Below are 20,542 nucleotides of genomic sequence, written 5' to 3'. Positions count from 1 at the left end.
TATACACAATCCATAGTATATTCATTCTTATATATATAATCTATACCAAACCCTCCAGTGAGAAAGAACTCTGAGGCTTGTGTCTAGATTCTCATTTATTCTCTTTCTTTCTTCTTCTCAACAAATATGGATTGAGTGCCTATAATGTTCCAGTCACTGATTTAGGTGCTAAAGAGAACAGTGATCAAGACAGAGATTCTTTGCCCTCATATATGGATCTCAGACTCTCATCAGAAAAAGCGATAAGCCAACAAGTAAGATAATGTAACTGTGATTAGTGTTATAAAGGACACAAACAGGATGAGTGTGCAAATGGATTAAGTAGAGAAGAAGGAAAACTTTAGCTAAGGTAGTCAGGGTAAGCCTTTCAAAACTAAATTATTAGAAGACATTGAGCCATGACCTAGGATGAGAGGCACCATCTGCAGGCAACTGTAGGGAAAGGGCTTCCCAGGGATCAGCCTGGAGCAACAACAAAGGCTCTGACGCAGAAACTAGTCAGGCTTGTTCAAGGAATAGAATCAACTGTATAGCAGAAGTTTGATAAGCAAGGCAGAAGTGTCAGAAGATGAAAGTTAGAAGGTTTGAAATCAAATCCTAGCCCAAGAATTATGCCAATGACTTGAACATTCACATAGCCACTCTGAATCTCAGTTTCCTCAATTCTACAATGAGAACATTTCCTCAGAGTGTTGTGAGAATTAAAATCATGAAATTACACAGAAAAATTTAAAGTACAAGTATAAACCTACATTATTGTACAACTCATTCTCTATCACCAGTCAGCTGACTAGAATCTTTGCATTTCAGATCTCACTAAAAAGCACTATTTTTTTTTAAATTATAAGAACATCCTTTCTAAACTTTGTACATGATAGCTCATTGTGAGTAAATGATAACTTCAACTCAATAAATATCAGTTAATCACTAACATAATATTGTATTAGATACTAAGAATGGGAAAGGCGAACAGGTGACAAAAAGGACCATGTGTCCTTCATATCAGAAACAAAAACGTACAGTAATATTTTAATAATAAAACGGGGGAAAAAAATCAACCTTTAATTTGTGTAGAACACCAATTAAAAAGTTGAAAACTGTATCAGTTACTAGGAATATCTTCCATTTGTATTGTAATAGAAGAATTAAACAGTATTTTCTTTTCTTAGGTATCAATGCTTTGAAAAGGAAATGTTTGTTTTGGCATAATAACCTTTCATTATTTTGTTTCTGCAAGTGTAGAGTGTATCAAATATTTAATTTATGTGGATAATTTTGGAAGCAAAAACAGATCCTTTCTTACTTTCTGTAGAATAGGTTTCCATTTTCATCAATTATAGAATAACAGGGATTCTCATGTCCTTTAAAAACAGGATTTACCTTAAACTTTACATAGGGTTTTCCTTCCACTAGTAGTACTAACTATACTTTAGGAGGATGCAGAGAAGGGGAGAGGTGAGTTTATAATTTCATATAAGGTATTAAATGAACACAAAGTACATCATGGGCTGGGGACTCACTGGCTCATTCCGTAGACTCTACACACTGAGGACCTCTGAATGGCAGATGCGGGGACATACCCCACTAGTAAAAACTGCACTCCCAGCCTGCTTTCACAGAACATGGACCTGCCACCCTCCTGAAGCTTACACTCTAGAAATGGGACACACACACAAATATCAACATGTGTTCTCTTTGCCACTGACTTGTTTCATTTTTGTGGTAGGCAAAATGGGTAATTGTTCCCATCTGAAAGATTATTTTCTAATATGAGAGAAGTTTCCCTGAAGACATTCAATTCTATTCAATGTAACAAAATTTGCCATGCCCATACTACATACAAAGCACTGAATTAGGCTCTGTGGGAAAAATACAAAGGTTATTCACAATCTCTTTGAGGAGTGAAACAAATACAGGACAAACAATGAAGATGGATATAAAAAGTGTTACTATAAAAGATAGGAAGCCGAGTTTAATATGGCTAGAGGAACAGAGAAGGACGGGACATCTGAGGGACTTTGAAGGACGAATTTATTGAAGGGAATTTTACAGGGTCATGAAGAGATATGTTTGAGTAAGAAGTAGTATGTGACTGAGGATTATTATAAGCAAATTAAATGTATTTTCACAATCAGTATGAATTTCAGACATGATTTTCAAGACATTTTTTAAAACTCTGAAGAATACATTGGCAAAACCAACCAACCTAGTTCAACATAATGCAAGTTACAGTCATTAATTTTCCTTAGAAGAGGCTACTAAGGGTTGAAGTGAAACAGCAAATTGTTTCAGCTTTGTTCAACTATAAAGTGAGAGAACTCAACTATATGACTCTTAAAACTCCTTTCTGTTCTAAAATGCTATGATTTTATGATTCCTTGCTTAGAAATTTGACTTAGATGGATAAATAAACTCTATTTACATGAAAATGTTAAGATGTGCAATCTTGTCTCAATGAAAAATGAGAATATTGACTTAGATTCAGTTTTATATTCAACTCTTGTGCATTTGCCCATATTGCAAAGAACATTCATCCGAATTAGCAAAAAAGCTTTACGTGGCAGCACGCTAACCACCAAAACATTTGAATAAATTATTTACTTCAAAAAAGTTTTAAAGAGAAAGGAAAATGAAGACAACAAAGAAATATTTTGCAGAGCAGCTCCAACAGCTGGACTGTAGTTTTCAATGACATGTAGTGTAAATGGGCATCAATGACTAAAGCTTTACTTCCTCCACTAGATGCTGCTGCAAATGTTTACCAAAGTAACTGTGGTTTTATTAAAGTGAGCAAGACAAAATAAAGGCTAATACACATTTAGATGAGGTACAACCTCATACATTCTATAGCGAAGATAAAATCCAAAAAATAATTACTATAAATGTTACAGAAGTAACAAAAGCACCCAAAAAAATCACATAGGACTAGATATTAACAGAAATAAATCAAATCAGAATCTTTGTTAAATAGCCTTAACATCTATAATAGATTAATTTTCCAAAGGAGTATCACAAAAAAATATAAACTTAAACTTACTTGGTTCTAGCTTCTTCAGGTCCTCCAGTTTAAATTCTTCTTGAGACTGTGTGGACTAAATTTAAAATAAGCATATTACATCTTTTCACTACAAAGATTTCACTGCACCCTGTCTTTTAAGCGGCAAGAACCAAATATTCAAAAGGAATCTATTTCTTGCTTTCAAGGTAGAAAATGAAAAGTCTCAAACTGGTTTTTGTTTATTTTTGGAACACTCAGGCCAAAAATAACAGAAAAAACTAAAGTCATATGTTTTATTTTACAATGTACAAAACATGAACTAAAAAAGTATGAATTTAATATATGCTGTTATAAAACACTTCTGAGACAATACTGCTTTTGAAATGAATGTCTAATGTTTTATGAGAATAATGCAGAATAATTTATTTTCCTTGTATAAGAGAGGAGAAAAACCCCTTACCTGTAAAGCTGCACTTCGCAATTCCAAGCATGTTGCAATTTTGCCTATGGTTTTCTGTAGAGGAATAGAAAAAGCTATAAATACCAAAACTGTCATAACTGTTAGTTCAAATCATCAAGTTAATTTTTATTAATAAAAGATCCATAATTCTCTTAAATAAGTTAAACTTTATTTCTTTCTGGCATCTTTCAGACTTCAGAGAAAAGAAATAAGAGGCAAAGGGTTGGGATGAGGGAGAGAAGGTGAGTATATATATTCTCCCCTGACCTAATGTGCCACAACTAATTCTAACTCAAGTTTGCTTTGATGACAGCTGTAGATATGATTTGAAGGGCTGCCTGGTATCTTCTGTTCCAAGCTTCACCTTTTCTTCTCCATAAAGCCTAAAATTCACTTTTTAAAAGGCTTAAAAATATCTGAAAGTTAGCACAATGATATAACTAATTTAATTTTGACTTAAGTCCAACACCAACTTGTTTAATTAAATACATAGGCAACACTAAGCAAAACTGATATTGTGATAAACGGTGATAAATTTTATAGTTGGATCTGTTTTATATAACATGAGCTGTAAAATGGATATTAATGATAGGGCATAGATAGCATTTGCCTTTAATAAGCTCATGTTGTATTAGGAGAGATAAGACAAATACAGAATCATTATAAAAGAAAGCAGACATTTGATTGTATGAGCTTTAGCAAGATATGCCATTATATGACCTAAAGAAACAGAACAAGATCTGTATTAGGAATCAAGCCCCAATGACCAGGAGGATTTCTAAAATTAAAGAGTTTAGAAAATTGTCACGGTTCAATTGTCTCAAGTCTCAAACTGAAAGCAGAAGGAAAGTAAAGTTAGGAGAAGGGGGCTGTCATTCTGAGGTGGACCTCCAATAACCAGCTGAAGAATCTGTGATTACTTTAGCAGTAATTACACAGAAGGTTTTTTTGTTGTTGTTTTTTGTTTTTTTAAAACTCTTTCAGATCTGCCCTTTAAGAAGACTACTATGGCCAGGTGTGGTGGCGCACGCCTGTAATTCCAGCACTTTGGGACTCCGAGGCAGGCAGATTACTTGAGGTTGGGGGTTCAAGACCAGCCTGGCCAACATGGTGAAACTGTCTCCACTAAAAATACAAAAAAGTAGCCGGGTGTGGTTGCAAATGCCTGTAATCCCAGCTACTGGGAAGGTTGAGGCAAGAGAATCACTTGAACCTGGGAGGTGGAGGTTGCAGTGAGCTGAAATCACGCCACTGCACTCCAGCCTGGGTAACAGAGTGAGACTCCATCTCAAAAAAAAGAAGACTATTGAAATAAAAGTATACATAGATTGAAGTAGGAAAGGGCAAAGACTAAAGGCAAAATCAATCAGGTTATTTCAATTGTCCAGGTAAATAGTAATCAGAACAAAAATAGGAATAACTAGGGTGGAAATTAAAGAGAGATTCATATAAGAAACAGGTATCAGGGCAGGCAGCTGAATTATGTCCATCAAGGCTTTTAAGTCCTTCCAAAAGAGATGCTTCTTAAGTTTTTATTAGGAATAAATCCAGATCATAAAAGTATTTATGTACAATGTCTGCAATGCCTACACAATGAATATTCTGGGAAGGAAAAAAGCATGTTTTTCTAAATGTATTGATAACTTGCAAAAGTTTAGTAAATTGGACTTGGTGGTTTTCTCTTTTATCAATTTTCTTTGGAAGGTGAATAAGGAGCAAAGAGGAGTAACAAGTGCTGTCCTGGCCCCAGCACTTATGCAAGTGGGCGCTACATAACTACAGCATGTACAATAAACAGCTGATATAACAACTCACAAAATAAACCACTACTGAGTAAGATATCACTCGATGCCGAAGAACAAGTGACAATATTGAACCATCTCCACAATCTCTAAAAATTCTTTTTAATCCCAATACAAGAGTTTAGAAGATGTCCAATTTTATTCTGAAAACTTAAAGATTACATCTGAAAATTACATTTATATATGGCAACTACAGAAGATTTCATGATATTCATAGATTTCTTCACTCTCAAACTGTTGCATAGAAACCAGCAATAGTCTTTTCTACATAGAATCCAACATCCTCAAATTATTGTTATTCAAACACACTACTCAATTCTAACACAACTAGTAAATAATTCTAAACATAAATGTAATAGTAATAGTGATGGCTAACAACTACTGAGCACTTAGTAAGTGACAGGCTCTCCTAAGTGATTTACAAACATTAATTCATTTAATCCTCACTATAACTCTATGAGTTAGATACAACCATTTTAAAAGTGTGAAAACTGAAGCACAGGGAGGTTAAGTAACTTGCCCTAGGCATCAATGCCTTCTCCCATACAAGTATTAATCAGGACCAACCCTGCTTAGCCTCCGAGATCAGATGAGATTGGGCACATTCAGGGTGGTATGGTGGCAGATCAGCAATGCCTTCTATGCGATACAGCAATATATACAACAAAGCAATATTTCTATATCAATACCATTTAGCTATACTTTTATGTTCTTTGAAAACTGATTTTTAAAAAGAATTTTGTCTGTATTAAGTGAGATATGTCAATTACTAAGTCTTTTAAAGCATTACTTTCTTTTCCTCTCTTTACTATAAAATCCATGCGATTTCATGCTTTTAACATTTAAGGTAAAATGTTGTAGTTTAACAACTATGAGTCCACTAATAAACTATTTTAAATTTAAACATTTCTTGAAGCAGAAGCAACAGTTTTTTGTTGTTGTTGTTGTTGGTTGTTTGTTTTTAATATACGGACTCTCGCTCTGTTGCCCAGGCTGGAGTGCAGTGGCACAGTCTTGGCTCTCTGCAACCTCTGCCTCCCAGGCTCAAGCGATTCTCCTGCCTCAGCCTCCCGAGTAGCTGGGATTACAGGCACCTACCACCGCGCCCAGCTAATTTTTGTATTTTTATTAGAGACAGGGTTTCACCATGTCGGCCAGGCTGGTCTCGAACTCCTGACCTTAGGTGATTTGCCCACCTCGGCCTCCCAAAGTGCTGAGATTACAGGCATGAGCCACTGCACCCGGCTGCAACAGTTTTTTATACAGAAATCTACTGAACTATGGCAAAATACCTCCACAGGCATTATTCATAACTATTTTAAGGAACCACACCCAACCTCAGTATTTAAAAAGGAGTAGAACACTATCATTTCGGCTATAGCATTAACTTTTAAAACATATAGAATGTATTGAGATCAAAATCAAGCGCTTGCTACTGTAATTGTTTCACTTAGAAACAGATGACTCAGAAAAATGATTAAGAAGCACAAGTTCACATGTGTCAGAGTATATGTACTGACAATTAAAACTTGAATTATTAGCACTCAAATTAACTGCTCATATCCAATATGGTATAAAAATGGAAAATGCTTTCATTTTCAAAATATTGGCGATTGTGATTGCTAGGAAAATTGACAGCTCAAAAGATCAGTTAAAGGAAAAGATGGAATAGAAATGGACAATTAAAGAGCTAAGTTAATTTTGCTAAAATGTCTTCAATCTGTGTAAGAAAAAATAGGTTTAAAAAATACACATAAGGTAGAATGTTCTCAGTTAATCCAGACTTAATTTTTTAGATTCAAACAGCCAGTAATCTACTGTCTAGCTGGGAGCTGGAGGTGGTGAAGGTAGAACTGGGGGGAAGGGATCAGGGTAAGGGTGGAAAGGAGAGCCTTATAAAATATAAAACAAGCATATAGTGCTGGAATTCTTATTACCACCAAATTTGACTCAAAACAGGGAAATGCTTTCTAAGCATCATGAGACAGGATATTCTATTCTGTCCAGAAACTTACTTGAGAAAATCTACTACACCAAAGTCAGGAATTCAGTGGAATGAAAGCTTTTGGCAGCTATTCGTTGGTTACTAAACCCAGTTGTTATAATGACAACACTATCAGGAACTGAAATGAAAGCTAAGTGAACTAATCATAAAAGAGGACCAAATAAGTGTTATGAATTTTGCACCAGAAATTGCCGAGAATATTAAGAATAAAAAAATGAAGTTTTCATACTATTTATCACCAATTAATAAAGTTTAGAGATCAGTAGTTCTGCTTTAGAGCTCGTTAGACTTAAAATAAATACCGTGAAAATGAATGTAAGTTATTCTCTCAAAAACGAGAATGTATCTAAAAAATCAGAATTAATCTTGTCTTAAATAACAATCACATGCGAATAAATATCAACACCTAAGACACAGAATAGCATTTATTCATCAATTTTTTTTTTTTTTTTTTGAGACGGAGTTTCACTCTTGTTGACTAGGCAGGAGTGCAGTGGTGTGATTTCGGCTCACTGCAACCTCTGTCTCCCGGATTCAAACAATTCTCCTGCCTCAGTCTCCCAAGTAGCTGGGATTACAAGCATGTCTCACCACGCCCAGCTAATTTTGTATTTTTAGTAGGGACGGGGTTTCTCCGTGTTGGTCAGGCTGGTCTCAAACTCCAGACCTTAGGTGATCTGCCTGCCTCGGCCTCCCAAAGTGCTGGGATTACAGGCGTAAACCACCATACCTGGCCCATCAAATATTTTTAAGAGCTCACTGTGCGCTAGACAGTAACAAGTTTCATTATAAAAAGCACTTTAAAAATATGGTTTTTGTTTGTTTGCTTGTTTTGAGAGGGAGTCTCGCTCTGTTGCCCACGCTGGAGTGCAGTGGCGTGATCTCGGCTCACTGCAAGCTCCGCCTCCCGGGTTCTCGCCATTCTGTTGCCTCAGCCTCCCGAGTAGCTGCGACTACAGGCGCCCGCCACCACGTCCGGCTAATTTTTTGTATTTTCAGTAGAGATGGGGTTTCACTGTGTTAGCCAGGCCATCCTCGATCTCCTGACCTCGTGATCCGCCTGACTCGGCTTCCCAAAGTGCTGCAATTATAGGCGTGAGCCACCCTGCCCGGCCAAAGTATGTTTTTTTTTTTAAATCTTCTTTCAAAGTTGTACAAACTATTGAATGGTTTGTACAAACTAATGAATAGAATTATTGAATGGCCATAATTCTAAGGTTTGTCACTGCTACAAAAACACTAAAAATAGTAAAAGCATAAAAATTCCAATTCAAGAAAGAACAATTTTGCTTAGCATAATGTAAAGAACATTCTCCATGTTCCTCTTTTGAAGAAAACACAATTGAGTTTTTTCTCCTTTGGCTTGCATGCTAGGTCTGGCATTTAATTAATTTTGCAGATCCAACAGTTTATATCAAAATTTCCCATAATATGTTTCAGAACACTAAACTCAATGAAATGTTCTTTGAAGGGAGAGGGAGACTTCCAAAAGCAAACAAATTTTAAAATACTACATGCCCAAACTCTAAAATATTCAACATACACATGTGCATACTAAAGGTCGCAAGAAGTCACGAACTCTATCAGTTCAAATAACATCTATCAATTTTTCAGAACCAATGTTCCCCAGAATACACCTGGAAGATCTCCGTTTTCTAATTATTTACTAATTTAGAGCCTCTGATAACTTCTACCTTATGTGACATTGAAATAAGGCCTACATGTCAGTATGACTCTTTTTGGCCCACTGTGAATGTTTTACTTGCATTTTTAAAGAAAATTAAACTTTTAAAGTCATACAACTTGTCTTATATTCACAATGTAGTATACAGTGATTTGGGGTTCCTTATCCAAGCCCATAGAATAGGCAGGCAGGCACAAGCTCTCTCTGTAGTCTCAACTGGCAGCCACAAATGCCTCCTAGGCAGGTATCATAAATAATAAATGCCTCCAAAATCAGGCCTCTAGTAAAGAAGGAGGTGCAGAACACTTCAAAGTAAAGGACATGAGAAGATTCAGGGATACTCTAAAGATCATTTAGAGTTCTCCAGTCCCTCATTTCGTACATAAGAAAATTAAGGCCACAGCCACAGCAAGAGCAAGACTCCCAGTCTTCTGATTCCAGGTCTCAGCTCTGTCCTCTAAGTCATGCTGCCTCCTGTGGCCAAAAATACAGTGGTCATGTGGCTGCTAAGGAAAAGCTATAAATTTAAGACTAAATAGCATTATCAAACACCAGCTTCAGCCTTAGAAAGTTAAAGAAAATTAAGAAAAAGTTAATTTTTTCTCATTAATCTAATCATTATATGATAGGCTCATTTCTTTTTTTTTTTTTTTTTTTTTTTTTGAGACAGGGTCTCACTGTGTCGCCCAGGCGGGAGTACAGTAGCATGATCTCAGCTCACTGCAATCTCCGCCTCCCGAGTTCAAGTGATCCTCCCACCTTAGTCTCCCAAGTAGCTGGAACTACAGGCTTACACCACCACGCCTACCTAATTTTTGTATTTTCAGTAGAGTGGGGTTTCACCATGTTGCCCAGGCTGGTCTTGAACTCCTGGGCTCAAAGAATCCTCCCAACTCAACCTCCCAAAGTGCTAAGATTACAAACATGTGGCACCATGCCCAGTGGTATTTTTTTTTAAATATATTTTTTAGTGTGTTTTAGGTCAAATCACTTAATATTTGAGGTCATGTGGCTCATATATCCTATACCTCAGTGTTGGAAACAGGATGTAAGTAACTCAAACAGGTGATTAAAGATTAAACATTTTTTAATTCCCTGAGTTTTCATTCTGTTTCCATATTCATGACACATTCTGATAGCTATTTATATATGTAGCTATCTGATATTCTGTTTATCAAAATTTAGGTACCATAACTCCCAATTCTGTGATGCCAGCTGATCATTTCCTAATCAATTCCTAGAGAAATTTCAGATTTTACAGAGGCTCCTTTCCTTAAGCTAATCAGTCATTTCCGCTGTGGTCATTATTTTCCAGGGCTAAAATCCTAAGACTCCTAATATCTACTGTGCATACTAGGAACTACTAAGAAAAAAATATATTCTTTTATTTATTTATTTATTTATTTTCGAGGCAAGAGTCTTGCTCTGGCTGTTGCTCAGGCTGGAGTGCAGTGGTCCTATCTCAGCTCATTGCAACCTCTGCCTCCTGGGTTCAAGTGATTCTCTTGCCTCAGCCTCCCTAGTAGCTGGGATTACAGGCACGCACCACTACACTTTGCTAATTTTTGTATTTTTAGTAGAGATGGGGTTTCACCATGTTGGCCAGGCTGGTCTCAAACTCCTGACCTCAAGTGATCTGCCCACCTCGGCCTCCCAAAGTGCTGCGATTACAGGCATGAGCTACTGCACCAAGCCAAAAGAAAAAAAAATTCTTTTAAATTGTAGTAATTTTTTTTTAAATACCAAATTAAAAAGTACATTAGATAAAGTAGATCATAAATATTTTTAAAATGCAAATATACAAACCTGCGTAAGAAATATGTGTAAAATATTTTAAAATGCAAATATACAAACTTGTGTAAGCCCCTAATCTTTAGGGGCTTCTTCCCAAACTCCTATAAATAAGAATCAAATGAACATAGATGAATAGACTAAAATGAATGTTGTTAGGCTTACTGTAAAAGTGTGCAAAAAGACCGGGCGTGGTGGCTCACGCCTGTAATCCCAGCACTTTGGGAGGCCGAGACGGGCGGATCACGAGGTCAGGAGATCGAGACCATCCTGGCTAACACGGTGAAACCCCGTCTCTACTAAAAATACATTTAAAAAAATGAGCCAGGCGTGGTGGCAGGCGCCTGTAGTCCCAGCTACACGGGAGGCTGAGGCAGGAGAATGGTGTGAACCCGGGAAGCGGAGCTTGCAGTGAGTGGAGATCCTGCCACTGCACTCCAGCGTGGGTGACAAAGCAAGACTCTGTCTCAAAAAAAAAAAAAAGTGTGCAAAAAATCATTACCACTCCCTTTGTACAGAAAGAATAAGTGAGAACAAATTAAGTCATCATAGTTTTCACACTTTTCTCAGGAGATGGGGGATAGACTGACAATTTTTTTTTCATTATCTACAAGATTAAGCATTGACTTAATACTAGATACTCTGAGCCAAGAGAAAATGGGAGTTGTTTCCTCCCATTTCTTCTCTTTTAAAGCTTCAGTCGCCCATTTTTCATAATAACTAACAGTTTAGAGACTCAACCTGACACACAAAAAATTTAATTCAAGGAGAAAAGGCACGATTGAAACATTTTGCAACCTTATGCATTTATTTTGCAGATGGATTTTTATGCCGAATTCTTGACTTGAACTAATTTTTTTCAGTGGGGAAGTGTTTTGGTTTGTCCTGGTCTTTTGTTTTTTGTGTGTGTCTGTTCATTCTGAGAGGAGGTAGATAGGAGTTATGAAAGTTCAGAATCAAATAAGTGTTGAGGTGGAATGCAACTACCCACAATCTTTCTATTTTCCCAAGGACTCTAGACACACCACAGTCTCTGGGTTTCCCCAATCTTCACCAAAGTGTGGATTGGGTTCTCCCCCCCTTCAGCAAAAGCATGGATGGTCTCCACTAAAGTTAAGCAAAGTTAAGCAAAGCCTAAATGGCTGAGTACAACAATTTTATTGCTTTAAAGTGATGTCATATGATATCTCTAAATAATCACTTAATGTTAGGCAAAGCATAATCAGTATCATTCTTTTTACTTAAGTACAACAGTTTTTTGTTTATGTTTTGTTGTTTTTTGTTTTGCTTAATGAACTCAAAAGACAAAACACTTTTTGTTTGGAATCTGATATATCTACAGATTATTTTATGGTACCTTTTGTTCTTCTGTGAATTCAGAATTATTGTGTTGAGCTTGGGCCTCTTTTTGGAGATGTCTTGCTAATCTGTAAGAAGAAAACATGTTCTTTAGAATGCAAGAAAAGCAAACTACTGCAACAAAGTGTAACAATTTAAAGCTTTTTAACAATGTGAAGTACAATTATATCTTGTCCTGTTTTTAAAATATAAATCTACACTGAGAATCAAACTCTTCCAAAAAAAAAAAAAAACCAAACTCTTTATACAATGATGATGAAAGTAAGATACAATACTTTTCATACCATTTCACTGGGACAAACTTCAGCTCTAGGCAGTAAAAATGAGCTGGAAAGAATCTCAAAGGGCATCTAATCCAACTTTCTTTAGTATGGGTGACTTTATTCTATAATAAGCCAATAAGTAGTTGTCCAGATTCTGCTTAAACACTTCCAGAGAGCACCAGTGATAATACCAACCAGAGATACTTTATCAGTCTATCATTAATTTGGTAGTAAAATTAGTCCTAATCCAAATTACAGCAATGACAAAGTGGTAATAATCCATCCTACTATCAATATATACTTTTGAAAACATGTTTTCATGGAAAATAAAGAAAATTCTCCACCAATCAGCAACAGAAATCATTGTCTGTCCAATTATCATTACACTTTCAAATAGCAGCTAGGCCTTGCATGAGTTTTTAATGGATGGATCTATATTATTAGTCCAAGCTCAACAATGAGGACCCAAAGCTACTTCTGAGACAGCAAAAAACCCATATAGTTTAGTTTGTAAAAGTCAATCCCCTTACAAACTAAACTATAAAACTATGGTTTCAACTATACAAAGACCAATTTTGGGCAAAGGATTTGAATAGACAGCTCTCCAAAGAAGATATAAAATGGTCAATAAACACAGGAAAAGATGATTAACATTATTAGTCATTAGGAAAACACAGATCAAAGTCACAATAAGATATCACTTCATACCCACTAGAATGAGTACAATTTTTTTAAAAATGAAACTGCATCCTTATGGGGGAAAGAGAGAGAAGGTAACAGGTACTGACAGGATGTGAAAAACTGGAACCCTCAGATATTGCTGGTGGGAACGTAAAATGGTACCAGCCAGTGTGGAAAACAATTTGGCCATTCCTCAGAAAGTTAAATACAGAGTTACTGTATGACCCAGCAATTTCAAAATCCTAGGTATATATCCAAGAGAACTGAAAAATATATGTTTACAAAAAAAAATTGAACACAAATGTATAGCCAAAAAGTGAAAATAACCAAAATGTCCATCAACTGATGAATGGATAAACAAAATGTGGTATATCCATTCAATGGAAAATTATTCAGTCAAAAAGAGGAATGAAGTACTACTAACATGTGTAACACAGATGAACTTCAAAAACATTATGCTAAATGAAAAAAGCCAGATGCAAAAGATTATATGTGATATGATTCCATTTATATGAAATGTCCAGACCAGATCAATCCACAGAGACAAAAAGCAGATTAGTGGTGGCCAGGAGATGAGAGAACTGAGAGTAACTGATACCAAGTATGGGGTTTCTTTTGGGAGTGATGGGAATGTTCAGGAATTAGACAGTGGAAATGGTTGCACAACACCGTGAATACACTAAAAACCATGGAATTGTATGCTTTAAACTGGTGAGTTTCATGTGATGTGATATTTATCTCAATTTCTAAAAAATATAGGGGAAAAAACTAGCAAAAGAATTTGAACATTAAACTCCCAAACATACTATGTACTATTCTGTGTGGGCAGTAGGAACAGGAATACAAAGGGTAGCAAGTGCTAGATTCTCTACCAAGCCAATTGCAGAAGATAGTTTATGTTTCCAAATAAAATGTACTAGATGGGAGTGCTATGCAATCATGTCTTTAAAGATAAGGCATAAAGTACCTTATTCTTCCTGGCCTCTATCCAATTTATGAAAGGTTTGCATCCTCCTTAACATAAAGCAGAATTAGCCACAAAAAAAACTCAGTATTTCCAAGATAGCTCCACTGTGTTACTTAGTTGAACTGCTTCCATTCATTTATTTCTTTTCTCCCAAAGCTGGAAGTCTCATATTTTCCCTAAAATGTCATTCATAGACTCACTTTTTGTGTATTCTGTACAGGAAAAGGTACAAATAGAAATAACATAGCCATTGTCTTTGTTCTGTACTTGGTTTCTTTTCTAACTCTTACTGGCCTACCACCTGCATGGAGTACTCCCAAGGAATCCATACTCTGTATCCTTAACAACATCAACTATACATCCCTGAACTCAGGGAAGTTACAGTGTGGAATGAGTTTCTTTCTTTGAGTAATTCTATACATAATTTGCAGTGGTGGCCATCAACCTAAGCAGAATCACTGTCAGAAGGGTGTAATGCTATACTCCTGTTCAAATGCTAATTGGCAATAGGGAAAGGAAGGATGCTCAATTCAAACAGAATCGTGCTATTAAAAATTACGCAAGGCTGGGCAGAGTGGCTCACGCCTGTAATCCCAGCACTTTGGGAGGCCAAAGTAGACGGATCACTTGAGGTCAGGAGTTCGAGACCAGCCTAGCCAACATGGTGAAACCCCCGTCTCTACTAAAAATACGAAAATTAGCTGGGCATGGTGGCCGGCGCCTGTAATCCCAGCTACTGGGGAGGCTGAGGCAGGAGAATCGCTTGAACCCGGGAGGCAAAGGGTACAGTGAGCCTAGATCGCCCCACTGCACTCCAGCCAGGGTAACAGAGCAAGACTGCTCCTCAAAAAAAAAAAAATCACATACTGCATGATTTAAATTATATAAAATGTCTGGAAAAGACAAATCTATAGAGACAAAACGTAGATTAGTGGTTGTCTGGGGCTAGAGTGGGAATACAGAGTGACTGCAAATGAACACTAGGTATCTTGTGGGGGTGATGGAAATTTTCTAAAATCTGTAGTGATGGTTGCACATCTTGGTAAATTTCACTAAAAAAATCATTAAATTGTACAAGCAAAATAGATGAATTTCATGTATATAAATTATACCTCAATAAAGTTGTTTGTAAAATAACTTATTTTTTGAGACAGGAAAAAAAAAAAACTTGCCCAGGCTGAAGTACAGTGGCATGATCTTGGCTCACTGCAACCTCTGTCTCCGGGGCTCAAGCAATCCTCCTAGCTCAGCCTCCTGAGTAGCTGGGACCACAGGTGAGCACCACCATATCAGGTTAATTTTTGTATGTTTTGTAGAGACTGGGTTTTGCCATGTTGCCAAGGCTGGTCTTGAACTCCTGAGCTCAAGTATTCTACCCATCTAGGCCTCCCAAAGTGCTGGGATTACAGGCATGAGCCAGCGCGCCCAGCCTTAAAAAGAACTTTTCAAGCCAACATGAAAAATTAATTTTCTATATCCACAAATGAGTATACCATTTTAAGACAAAGTGACACCTGATTTTGTCCACTGAGGGAAATCTACTGTTCTGAATATTAGATGAGCAAATAAAAGTTGACATTCTATTAGGAAAAGTGAAATAAATCTGTCAAATATTCTTCTCTAGAGACTCATCTCACCCTACAAAGGTGCCTACAAGTAAAACAGGACTATTCTCAAGGGAGAGTTTTAAACATACCTTAAGCACATACATAAGTAACTCCTGGAAACCCCACAGCATTCCATGACACAGAAATTCATGCTTCTCAAACCATCCGTAGCAAAGGATCACTTTTCCACCAAATTTGTTCTAGACTAATACTTACATAAAATACAATTTCAAAAATATCATGAGATGTCAAGTTGCTATAAAGTTTCCACATGTTTACTCTCAATTTCTTTCCTTACCTTACTGCACAGCAGTAACAGTTTGTAGACCATCACCAATTTGGGGACCACACTTTCAGCAGCAGAGACATAAAACACAGCAAAAATGACAAGTAGGGCTGGGCCCAGTGGCTCCTGCCTATAATCCCAGTACTTTGGGAGGCCGAGGCAGGCAGATCACTTGAGATCAGGAGTTTGAGACCAGCCTGGCTAACATGGTGAAACCTCATCTCTACTAAAAATAAAAAAAAAAAATTAGCCAGGTGTGGTGGCATGCTCCTGTAGTCCCAGCTACTCGGGAGGCGGAGGCAGGAGAATTGCTTAAACCTGGGAGGTGGAGGTTGCAGTTAGCCGAAATTGCACCACTGCACTCCAGCCTAGGCGACAGAGCGAGACTCTGTCTCAAAAAAAAAAAAAAGACAAGTGGCCATTATCCAGTCTTCAGACTCATCGATTCACTTAGCAGATACTTCTTTGTTTTTTTAAGACAGAGTCTCGCTCGGTCACCCAGGCTGGAGTGCAGTGGCACGATCTCCGCTCACTGCAACCTCCACCTCCTGGGTTCGAGCAATGATTGTGTCTCAGTCTCCTGAGCAGCTGGGGCACAGGCACAAACCAGCACGCCCGGCTAATTTTTTGTGTATTTTTAGTATGCCATGTTGGCCAGGCTGGTCTTGAACTCCTGACCTCAAGTGATCTGCCCGCCTCAGCTTCCCAAAGTGACAGGCGTGAGCCACCACACCCGACCAGTTAGCAGATATTTACTGAGTGTCCATGTGCTAGATAAATACCTCAGGATTGATCCTGTGAAATGCCTGATTCTGAGCAACAGTTTCTGTGCCACTCTACCATAAGTTAGGGGCCACATATCCCCAGATAGCGAAATGCAGTTACTTTTAATTGACCATCTAATACTTTGGATGACTATTTTAGTCTTGACAGAATTCATTTAAGTCTTCCAATTGTAGTTTGGCATCGACTCCTTAATGCTCCGCTCCCATAGCATACTCCTAAATTCATCCATTCAGTAGAATAACTACATAATATCTAAACAAATGACATGTGGAGAGCCTATTACTACTCTGGACACTAAGTATACAGTAGAGAACAAAATAGACAGCGTCCCAACACCCTGCAACATATGCCCATACTCTACCCTCAAAGAGCTTACAATCCAGTGGGGAGAGAGACAGTAAACAAAACAAATACAGAAAATATACTTTTGACTGTGGTTGGGCACGGTGGCTCACGCCTGTAATCTCAGCACTCTGGGAGGCCGAGGCGGGTGGATCACAAGGTTAGGAGTTCAAGACCAGCCTGGCCAAGATGGTGAAACCTCGTCTCTACTAAAAATACAAAAACTAGCTGGGCGTGGTGGTGTGCACCTGTAATCCCAGCTACTCAGGAGGCTGAGGCAGGAGAACTGCTTGAACCCGGGAGGCACAGGTTGCAGTGAGCTGAGATCATGCCACTGCACTCCAGCCTGGGTGACAGAGCAAGACTCTGTCTCAGAAAAAACAACAGAAACAACAACAACAAAAGAAAATATATTTTCGATTGTGGTAAGCACCATGGAAAAAAATGAAGCAGGATGGAGAACAGGAGGTGTGAAACTGAGATAGAGGCAGTGGGGGTGGACAAGAGACTTTGCAATTTTAAACAGGGTGTGGCCAGAGAAAGCCTCACTGAGGATATTTGAACAAAGACCTGAAGGAGGTGACGAAGTGACCCAAACAGATAATGGGGGAAAAAGTGTCCCAGAAAAAAAAATACAAGAGCCCTAAGGCAGAACTACGTTTCAGGAAATAGCAAGGAATGTGGGAGCACTTATTCTTTTCATACTTCTATAATTGCAACACCCAGTTACTCCAAAATCTTCCATTGGATTCTCAGTGCTTTGAGGGCAGAAATCAAATTTTATTCATCTTTGTATCCCCAACCCTTACTTGTTGAGTAATGAAATTGTTTAAGCTACAGTATTACTACTGTAGTAATAATACAGATATGTACTATCATACTATCTGAGATAGTATGATAATACAGATATGTACTATCTCTCCCCCTACATCCCTCCCATAAAGCAGCTCCTGTATGTTGTATGGCTATAAAAAGACTGCTGCCTACCCAATTAGAAATCCCAATTATCCTAGACTCTTCCTCCTTCTACACCCTCGATATCCAGTCAATAACTAAATCCTGTCAATTCTTGTTTACATCATTATAGTGGCCCTCAATTCATGTCTTTTGCTGCAGCCTTTCCTCCCAGGTATTTCAAATGAAAAAGATAATTTGCATTCATTTCTGGATATATTAAGTAATTTTAAACTCTTGACCTCATTTTATATGTAGCCTACATGTTTACAGAATTAAGCCAATCATTACATGTCTTCATTGAAATTTGACCCTGGCAGGTTTTATAATTTGAGGACTACTAGAATCATGAAGTTCAGTGGTTAGTACCGAGGTCCAACAATGGATTTGCACGTGCCTATCACCCTCACCTTCATGTTCCTAGAAATTCACACTAAACAGCTTGCATTTTCAATTTTCGTTTGTAATTTCAATTGGACATGGTATTCTTCACTTTACATTGTGAAGTCAGCCGCCCAGTGTCAACAGCTGCTAGGTCTCACATCACAAGTAAGATATGGCTTTCTATTTCAAGCTATGCAATATTAGTTAATATACAGAATGGGTATACATAGGTGCTTACTGTCTAATTGGCTGCAGTATGGAAGGGTGTGTTCTCCGGTAATAAAGAAAATCTTATAATTTGTCTAATTCACTTACAGAATTACTCTCAGTGCATCTTAAGCGCTCTGTAGTAGAAATAGGATTTGGATTTTCTTCTTTAAATCCCAGATTTCAGTGGTATCAGCTTGTGACCTGAGTAATCGGTTTAACCTGAGCTTCAGTTTTCCTCATTTCGTAAAATGAGAATAATTATATTCTCACTGGGTTATTGCAAGAGCAAATGAAATCATGTGAAAGTGCAAAACAAATGCTACTAGTTGTTACACATCACAAAATGGCCCAGGGCACGGGTTTTTGTCGGAGTTTTTTGAAACTACAGGCAATTCAAAGTCAGTACCTACAGATTTAAATTATCTTAATAGATAAAAACAACTATTGTGGGGACAGGCTAAGAGTTTAGATCTTCCAAGTACGAAGCGTTTATTCTTTCCAGAAATCATTGTGTGTCAGGGGCGGAGAGGGGGTGGTGGGGAAGGCCGGGTTATTCTACTCATACATGGTTTAATACTCAGTGAAATCTCAAACAATAACTTGCTTTAAACAAAGAATAATTAATGGCGAGTTTGCAAACAATAGCATTTTGGCAGACAGTTCTTAAGTTCAGAAAAATGTGCAAAAACCTAAGCAAGGTTTTATGGGTATATAAATCTTGTCTTTTATTTTTTAAGACATCCCTGAAGTTTTCTGCGGAAACCAGAAAGGGCAAGAAATTGGTCTTAGGTTGCTCAAGGAAACTGGTACTCACTTGTACCCTGCGGCTATACATTATATACAGGAAAAGGAGGAGGGATCCAAGGAGGGAGTGGTGCTCCAGTGCGTGGTCCATTAATTCACATTTTGCTCTCTTCTGTTCACATCCTGCGCGGACTCCACCCAAGGCAACCGAGCGAGGGGGTGGGTGGGACTCAGAGCCTACCAAATAACAGTCCCAGAAACCGAAACGAAATCGAGGTGGAATTCTGAAAACACGGCTCACCAGAAAGAGGGGTGGAGAAGGAGCGCGAGAGGAGACCCTTCTTTTGGCAGAAGAGGTATCCCTGGCCCTCGCTGCTTCCTGGGGAACCCTCTCCCCTCAATCGCAACCAGTTCCCTCCTTTCCTACACATGGAAGGAGGAAGACACACACAGAGCAAGGCCACTCATTCTTGGAACGTGGGCGGAGAACACACAAGTATTCCTCAGAGAATTTCAAAGGGAAATCGAGGAAGGGCAACCTGGGAGAGGAGGAGGAAAGGAAACTGACTGCCAAGTGGTGGACCCGTGAGACCGTGGAAAGGAACTAAGTAGATAGCCTACTAGGGCCGGCGCCCCAAGAAAGAAGGGCTACCTGTTGAATGGAACTGTCCCTGCGGAGGCGGAGGGGGAAGAAGGCGAGTCACCCCAGAGAGCGGAGCCCTTGTCCCCAGAGCAGCCTCGCTGGGGCTGGTGGCGAGGGATCTCAGCCTCAGTGCCTGCGGGGCCCCACCCTGAGAAGCCTTGGCTGGCAGATACAGTGATGAGAGACACCGACAGAAACAAGGGAGAGGCGCACGACTGGAGCCGGTCTGGCCCGCTCCCGCGGTTAGTCACTCACATCTGATACTCGTCTATCGCCTCCACCAGCTGGCCCCAAGAGTCGAAGTCGGCGCCTCTCCTAAAACTGGCGCCCCAGCGCTGCAGCAGACTCCGGGTCACCTCCGACATGGCCGGTCCCCACCCCGTCCCCTCCCGCCCCTACCCCAGCAAGGCCGGGTTCTAGGGCGCCATCCTCCCCGGGCCTGGCCCCGACATTAACAGGGCCAGGAGGAACCGCTACGGCCACCACCGCCACCCGCCGAGGAGCCGCCCAAGCCCATTTGCCGCCACAGCCAAACTTTGCGGCTCCAAAAGCGACCGCCCCGCCGAGACCCCGCCC

The 20,542-nt window shown here is 38.8% G+C and overlaps 1 protein-coding gene across 1 annotated transcript in view; it reads right to left on the bottom strand.

The window, feature by feature from the left end:
* Nucleotides 1–20,511, bottom strand: part of AIDA (axin interactor, dorsalization associated) — a 42,536-nt gene extending 22,025 nt beyond the window's left edge. The window contains exons 1-4 of the mRNA XM_003893080.3: nt 20,222–20,511; nt 12,098–12,167; nt 3,459–3,512; nt 3,038–3,092 (exon numbers count right to left, since the gene is read on the bottom strand). Coding sequence (XP_003893129.1) covers nt 3,038–3,092; nt 3,459–3,512; nt 12,098–12,167; nt 20,222–20,331 — 289 coding nt within the window. The 5' untranslated portion in view covers nt 20,332–20,511. The remainder of the gene's footprint in view (nt 1–3,037; nt 3,093–3,458; nt 3,513–12,097; nt 12,168–20,221) is intronic.
* Between the last annotated feature and the right edge of the window lie 31 nt (nt 20,512–20,542).

Source organism: Papio anubis, chromosome 1 (assembly GCF_008728515.1).
Source record: "Papio anubis isolate 15944 chromosome 1, Panubis1.0, whole genome shotgun sequence".
Classification (NCBI taxonomy): domain Eukaryota; kingdom Metazoa; phylum Chordata; class Mammalia; order Primates; family Cercopithecidae; genus Papio; species Papio anubis.
This window is presented reverse-complemented; position numbering and strand designations above follow the sequence as displayed.